Consider the following 7,933-nt stretch of genomic DNA (forward strand, 5'->3'; position numbering starts at 1 on the left):
AATGTATTACCTTGATGATTACAAAGATATTTATATGTTTTCTAAGTTGTTGGAGTTAAGATACATCTAAAACAATAGCTCAGTTTCTATAAAAGTAATAGAAATTATTCACATTATATATCTACCCACCAGAAATTATTTTTGCAATTTCATACACAATCATTTTAAGACCTTTTTGAAATAAATAATTTAAATGAATCAAAATGTGTTTTCTTGATTTCTGAAAGCAGTTATTAATGGTCTTAATAGCTACTCATATGCAAGGGTTCTTTCTAAAAAGTATAAGGTAGCCAAAAAAAAAGTCTAGACACCAAAAACAAGTACACAAACTTTTATTGAAAGCAAGTCAGACACAGCAGCTCTTTATTTACATTGTTGATAGATAGATATATAGATAGGTCAATTGATCGATCAACGGATTCTGATATATTCTGTGTCTTCAAAGGTAGCATTATATGAAAGGCAAATTTTATATTGACAGAGAAATAAAGCTGTTATTAATTTCTTTTCACCCAGCAATTAAGGAAAATAAAAGGTCATATAAGAAGTATCAGCATTCTCACAATAAGTCAATTCTCCCTCCTACCAGGTAGCACAGCCCTTCTTTCGCCCCTGAACCGTGAATCACAAAAGTGATAAAGCTTCTTGTATAGTTACCAATTTGTGTTCTGACGTGTCCCATATGAGTTTCAAATGTGTTAAATATCCCTCATGCAGTCTGAACCACACCCTTGTCTTTCTTAGGTTACAAAAAATCAAGCAAACGCCCATCACCATCTCATTACTTATGGTCACTTAACTCCCGGGCCTTAGTATAAGATGGCAACGTAGGATAACAGACGCCATTACCAAAGAATAGTTTCAGTGATCTTTTGCAACTACGTGCCCCATCTATGGGCATTAAGCATTTACCCATTGAACACACTCTAAAATAAAGTCTTTGTGGACAAAATCCTTCATGGTTGGTTAATTGTCTGGTAGGAACACAAAGCTAAAAAGGCTAGGGGTACTATATATTGGGGCCCCATAAGAGCAGCTAGTTGCTTGGCTATGTCACATGGCCATAAGTCACCCACCTCACTCAAGTTCCACAGGCATTCATCACCTCTGCTGGAATAATTCAAAATACAGGCTCTGTGGATGGAAGGTTAACAATCTGGTCCTGTTCCATGATGGATAACACAACACTATGCTTTGAAGTGAAGTAGAAAATTGTAGGGGTCATCAGTAAGCCAGAGAAGAAAATAGGTTGTCCAGGTGGGAAGATTTAGAGGGTCTAAATAAACAGGAAATTGTCCTAGTGCATCAATCTTCTACCTACATTTATCAATGAAGACCTGATTTCCCTGGCTTTGTTTTGAAAACTTGCATTGTCAAGAAGAAAATCTGTAGGTTCTATAGATTGATGGTGATGGAACTTTTACATGGTCTGCAAAGTATCTGAAAGAATAAAATGAGCACTTCAATCTTGAATTCAAATTCGAGTCTTGTAAACACTAAACAATAGTATATGATACTGTGGAAATATATGACCAAGAAGAATTAAAGAAATCACCATTAGAATGTGTGGGATTTGTTACACATAAATAAGCAATAATCTAAGAAGGGCTAACCCAGGGTTTTTCACAAAATGAAAGAGAAATAAACAAAGGGTTGAACAGTACAATGAAGACTGTATTACATTCAGACAATAAGGAATTGTTTTTTTATTTGCAGGACTGAAAATTATCTTTATCTGTGGTGACAGAAAGTTCAGGGTAATATATACGAAAGCGTGAAATGAAAAATTACAGAACTATCTAAGAATAGAAATGTAGACTCTCCCTTTTCATAAATATTCAATACATTATTTGACACATTGGTTTGAATGAAGCTCCACAAGCACAATTTTAAGCATCTCGATTTGGGCCGAGGTCCAGTAAATTATATATTCCCAACAACTTATCAGAGGTTTCTCACTAAAAATGCATGCTTACACTCTACTTTGAAAATATCCTAAGATAATTATGTCCATTTTCATAGTAACTAGTATAGTTATGATTAGAGTTGTCTCAGGTTTCTAAGGAAAGAAAATTATTCTGAGATACTGTTAATAAGAGAAAGCGTGGTAATAGAGAGGGGTATTTTTTTTAAATTGTGCTTAAGATGTCATTTTCATTTTTAATGACTTTGTGCTAGACGATTTTATTTTCAGTCACAGAAATAAACTACCAGATATAACTCTTTAGTCTATTGCCCACCAATTTCCAGCCCCTCCCTGTATCAACCTCACAATGGGTTTAATTCATCTTGAATGCATAAAGCCTACATTTAGTAAACAGAATTTTCCTGACTGACAATTGCTCAGTCCTTCTAGTGAGAAAATTCGGTGAATGGTAACACCTAGGAAGGAGGCCTATACCGAATTTTTGCTCTGTAGATGCCAAGGAAAACCACTTAAAATGTTTTTTGAAGATACTGGGAAAGCCAAAGGATTTTGGAAAATTTATTGCCAAAGTCTATAAAACTCTGTTTAAAAGTAGGAGAGGTTTAATATCAGACATTTTAACACCCTCAATGTACAGGAAGAAAGACATCAAAAGAAATACAGGAATCATTTCATATAGTCCTCTTGCGTTTGGTGACTACATTTCCCAGCACTGCTACCTTAAAGCCAGATTCGCCGGGGGTGCTGGCTCTTTAGTGCTTGTTATACAACGCTATATTAGTGAAGTTTTAAAAAGCAAATGTCCAAGAATGAGTCTAAAGCTTTTTGATTTGAGGTTACCAGACTGGATTTTGTCTAGAGTTATTTCCACATTATTCCACAGTAAAACAGAGAGTAAGCTTCCACATCTTTAAAGGGGATGACTCAATTAAGGCATACAAAGAGGCATCTCGGGAAAATAGAATTAGCTTTTGCTTTAATGGGCGTGAGAACTTCTCTGTTCCAGTTAGTTCATAAATGCATCATAGACTCGAATTCATCAATTCTTTGCTTGGTATTCCCCTTCCTGATTTTCCGATAGGATATTGTATTGTATCTTGAATAAGCACTTCTGGAGATATCATTCTTCTTCCCGAAGGGTGGCTGCTCATCAGGTGTCACAGGTTGGGAACTGGGGCTGCTCAGTGGGGAGTCCTCACTTGCATCGCCTTCATCTTTTGCTTGAGAACCCTCTTCATTTTTTTTCTTGAATTCTATCACTCTAATTTCGTCTTCGTCATCATTGCAATCATCATCATCATCATTGTTAATTTCTTCATCCCAAACCTCTGGCTGCTCATCATGTTTAGAATGCAACACATCAACTTGGCTAGGTTTCTGACATCCCAGCCATTCAATTTCAGTTGCCTGGTGAGTTTTGTTCTTCCTATCCTCATCTTCTCTCTCTTCTAGAGGATGTTCAGCAACGCTTTCTTTTGGTCTGCTTATTTCCTGGTTACTGCTGCTCAGAGTAGTTTTCTCCCACTGATGCCCTGTAGCAAAATCAATTGGTAGTTGAAATTCCAAATACCTAGCTGGTTCCAAATACCCAGCTATTATTCTCTGAAGTATTTTTCTAAACAATCATTTCCCAACTTGTTTTATGGGATATTATTCTGTGGGTTATGGATACATTTAAACAATAAAACAGGCTACACTAGCAAGTTAGTCTGGAAAATACAGTTAAGGGAGCTTTTTTTAGAATTTATCTCAACCTATAAAAGGCTAATGAATATTGTAAATCTCTGAGAAAATAGGCAACCCAACCTCATTTGCCTGTGGAACTTTTTTTGTTGTGAACTACTGTATCCAGGGAGACTGGTATTCCCTGAGGTACACTTTTAAAATCCTGTCTAGCCTGTCATGACTGGATAAGTGAATACATAAAATAAAATATTTCAACCTATATTTTACACACGCACACACACACAGTCCTCAGGGAAAACTAGAAAAATATCTCACAGGGAAAAGAAGGCTTTCTTCCAATAGTTAAAACAATGCTTGCCTACATGTGGTCATGCTCAGAGTAGCACATTCAATATTTGCCACCATGCTTCTCAGAGTTATCCTAACGTACCAACCAGCTGCAGGAGGAGGAGTGGGGGGCCAGAGGGGGTCAGGAGTCGTGTGCTGAGCTAACTGAGACACCAAGGCCACACAGATATACATAACATAGTCTAAGATCTGCCACTGATTCCTAAAGAGCCAAGACTTAAAAATCATGTTGAGATCATATCAACATGGTACTAGATTAGCCGATCATTTTATACATGTCCCTAATGACAATGAAGTAACTCACATTGTTTAGTACCATATAGTGACTTTTAAAAGACTTAATTCATCACAAATTTCACTTTGAAGCAATTAGCTCATATCAGCATATCCTCAACAGTATTTATTGAGCATGCTAAAAAGAGTTAATTATCAGAGAGTAGATATTCTCTGGGCTTTCACCCCTAAAGGACTTCTGTTGGAAGTTCAGTCTGTAGTGTGCATGACTCAGAAATATTGTCTGCATCACACCCCTTATCAAGCCTGGGGTTCACTTTGCCCTTCCAACCCCATAAGAATCTTTAAATAAAGTGAGAGGTGACATTCTTCTTTGCCCTTCCACTCCACAATTTTCTACTTTCACTGAAAGATGTTCACAAGTCCATTTCTATCAAAGATTTTTCATTCTCTTTTCATTTTTTTGTTTTCCCAACTATAGGAATCAGATTGTAAACTTACAAAAAAGAGATAGAAGCAAATGTGAGTTACCACTCCTAACTAGTTGTACATGGGTCCTATCAGATCGTTGGGGTCTAGTCCATGTTCTTTACATTACAAATAATACTCATTAGAATGTTTGCTATAACTTAAGCTTTGTTTTGTTTTCTTTTTTACCACAAGAAGCAAAGAAACTGATCTTTTTGCTCATATTCATGACTCGGGCATGGAGTTATGCATGAAATTACTTCCTGAATTTAAATTATACCTTTTCCTCAATGTTTTTAGCGTCTTATTTTTCAATCAGGGCATATTCTCTGTGGAGACTTTATAGGTATTTGCCATGGTGAAAATAAAAGACACCAAAATGTGTACCTCTATCCTATAGGAAAAACATATGCTCCACCAAACACAGAAGGATCCATTCAGGGAAAATCCACCCTGAGACCATCTACTTTGAAAATCCAGACTGCTTTCATTTTCATTCTGTGTTTGATCAAAATGAAAGATCCTAGAAAACTGTTGTTTCCAGTGGACTTCCTGATCATTAATTTAAAAAGGGTTCTAGATGGAAGATTGAGATCCCTGCCTCTGAGAGCTTGCTACCTTGGAAACAGAAAGATTAGTGCAAAGAGATAATTTACTTCATTTCATAGGGGCTTAAGTCTTATAAATTATCTCTGATAAAGTAAGAGCTTGACAATGGCTTTAGCTTCCTATGTTCCTCCTTAAGTGTCTACACAGTAGACCAGTGCATGTGGTCAGCAGACATAGTCTAAGAGGTGTCCAGGCAAAGGGGACACCAAGGATATTTTCAAGCAAATCCATGTCTTGCTTGGGCATTTAGTATTTTGTGTGATGTTCTAACGTTTTGATCAAGAGTCTCTTTAGTATTTTGCCTAAGATCCTGACTAAGCTGAATTGCTTAAGTCTAACAAGCTGACATCAATTTTGGGATAAGACATTTTTGGCTGCAAGAAAGGAAACAAATGATTAATTAATAGATTTTTATCCTGCTTATTTGAAAACTGCTTGAATGTAGGAGTCTGCTTAGAAGAGAAATCTAAAAGATTTTGTCTCTTAGTCTCCTGAGTTGATCTGAAATATAATATAGTCACTGAAAAATCGACATTCTTTTTAGTCTCCCTTTTTCTGAAAGAACACAATTAAAATTAACCTCATCACCCAGGCAGCTTCCTTTGACAAGAATTAGAAAGCCATTTTGTGCTTACATCAGAAGTCTAGAATTTTCCTATGGATTAAATAAATTTATAAGATTATTTTAAATTGTATGTCAATGGTAAACTTTTAGGATAAACTGATTTTTGCAACATTTACATTTCTCAAGGTGCCTGACACAGATCTGAAGATACTAAGTCAAAAAGAAAGGTTGATTTAGTGAACTAACTTATTAAAAGACAGATACTATATCAGCAGGTCAAAGTATGCCAATCAGTTATACAAAATCATGTGGTTTCAGTCTTGAAGGTTCTGGAATGCTTTCTAAGGTGGAACCCACAAATAAGTCCAGAATCCCTTATCTGCCTATAACAGCTTTGAACGTTTGAAGGCGTTGCCTGGATTGCTTTTTCAACACCACACTCACACAACATCCCATGCAAACACTGTCATCCATATCCAGTCAAACAATTTCTATATACAAAATGGAAGTTCCTCTTACCTTCTCTGAATGTCACTTCATCAACACCTGTTTCTTGAAGAGAAAGATCTGTGATAGCTTTATGAACAATGAAGAGATTCTCTTCTGGTTTTTCTGGGGAAAAAACCCCACAAGATTAATATTTTAACATTTAAGTAGTTCCAGGGAAAATAAATTATCAATTTAGACTCTAACTAGGTAGATTTCTTTGATTTTTAACTGTAATCACTAAAAACTCTATTTCACTCTTCCAACTCATTTCTTCATTGGTTCCTTTCATTTATAAACATAATGATAACCTCTCCTTTAATATCTATATAAGGTATAGAACCATGAATTCAGACACTTTCAGGTATGTTAGAAGGAAAATTTCAAATTCTGAATTCCTTTTACTCAAGTAATGGGGCTGTCCATAAAAATAATAATAAATAACAATAGTTAACATTTAACCAACACTTACTAATCCTTGCAACAACCCTACAAATGTCAGTGCTATTATTCTGCCTTCTTTTGATGAGAAAACGAAGGCTTTAGGAGGCTAGGAAAGTTGTCTAGGGTCACAGAGGTATCAAATAAATTAGCCTGGATTTGACCCGAGGCAGAGATTTAGTCCCTACGTAATGCAGCCCCTGTAGAATAAGGGGCCACATTTGAACAGCAACAGGGGTGGGAGGATGCACAGCTCATTCCTGTCATAATAGTTTTTCAAAAGAATCCTGTTACAAATCAAATCAAGCAAACTGAAGAGAAGGAAAATGCTTTACCTTTTAGAATCTTCTCATCCATGGACCGGTTGAGCAGCATGTTCTCTTGTGATTTTTCACTTTTCTCCTGATTTCCTTCTGTGGGCAAATCTTCAAGACTAGGTTCTACCCTATGGTATGGTGGAGGGCCATCCACATCACTGGCTTCCTCATTGATTTTAGTGATTGGTTGTTGATCTTTTTCAGGTCCTGTATCCCCATTACACTCAACCTGACTAAATGCCACTGGAACATCTGTCATGATGTACAGTTGAGTCCAACTTGGAGAGAACTTGGGGAAATTGAGTGAACAGATCCTTGATAAGATACGTTCTCTTGCCTTCAAGTCCTATAGTCCCAACTCCTACTCCAAGAATATAGTTTACTTTAGTACATAACAAGCTTCTTTTCCTAAAGGTGTCCAGATAGAGCTTAGAACAAAAGCAATGGGATTTGTCGGATTTGCCACCAGCCCATGCGCAAGAATCCAGCCAATCACCACCTTCTTTGTTGCTTAGCAGTCCCATTTGCTGAATTAATGGCAGTCTTTTGATTTACATACACAAACAATCTGAGGCAATCAGGCTTTTGTGTTGGCCTGTAGAGGAGGACTTTCAGCTTGTCAGTCCCCCTCTGGGAACAGAGATTTTTGTCCCTTTTCATAATGGCCCTTTGTGATTTTCCTTGTAACAGGAGCCACAATTGTTCCACAGCTTTAATCCAGAGAGAATGACCACCTTGAGGCATATAACCAGCTTAACATTTCCAAACAGATTTTGTTCAAGTAAAACCTCAGCTATTTTATAGGAGACAATGGCATGGTTTCTTATTTATTAAAGAATAAAAACAGCTTAC

The 7,933-nt window shown here is 36.6% G+C and overlaps 1 protein-coding gene across 1 annotated transcript; it reads right to left on the bottom strand.

Annotated features, from left to right (window-relative positions):
- Nucleotides 1-316: 316 nt before the first annotated feature.
- On the bottom strand, nucleotides 317-7,702 carry ERMN (ermin). Its single transcript, XM_008525446.2, has 3 exons — nucleotides 7,100-7,702; nucleotides 6,357-6,449; nucleotides 317-3,459 (listed from the first exon to the last, which is right to left on the bottom strand). Exons 1-3 carry the CDS (start codon nucleotides 7,338-7,340, stop codon nucleotides 2,939-2,941), a joined length of 855 nt encoding a protein of 284 aa, XP_008523668.1. The 5' UTR covers nucleotides 7,341-7,702; the 3' UTR covers nucleotides 317-2,938.
- Between the last annotated feature and the right edge of the window lie 231 nt (nucleotides 7,703-7,933).

The sequence above is a fragment of the Equus przewalskii genome, chromosome 17, assembly GCF_037783145.1.
Source record: "Equus przewalskii isolate Varuska chromosome 17, EquPr2, whole genome shotgun sequence".
NCBI lineage: Eukaryota > Metazoa > Chordata > Mammalia > Perissodactyla > Equidae > Equus > Equus przewalskii.

Excerpts from the sequence above, each read along its gene's own strand:
- ERMN (XM_008525446.2), bottom strand. The coding sequence starts at position 7,340 with ATGACAGATGTTCCAGTGGCATTTAGTCAGGTTGAGTGTAATGGGGAT. Across the intron at positions 6,450-7,099 it reads GGATGAGAAGATTCTAAAAG|AAAAACCAGAAGAGAATCTC; the intron begins GTAAAGCATTTT and ends TTTTTTCCCCAG. Across the intron at positions 3,460-6,356 it reads TGAAGTGACATTCAGAGAAG|GGCATCAGTGGGAGAAAACT; the intron begins GTAAGAGGAACT and ends ATTTTGCTACAG.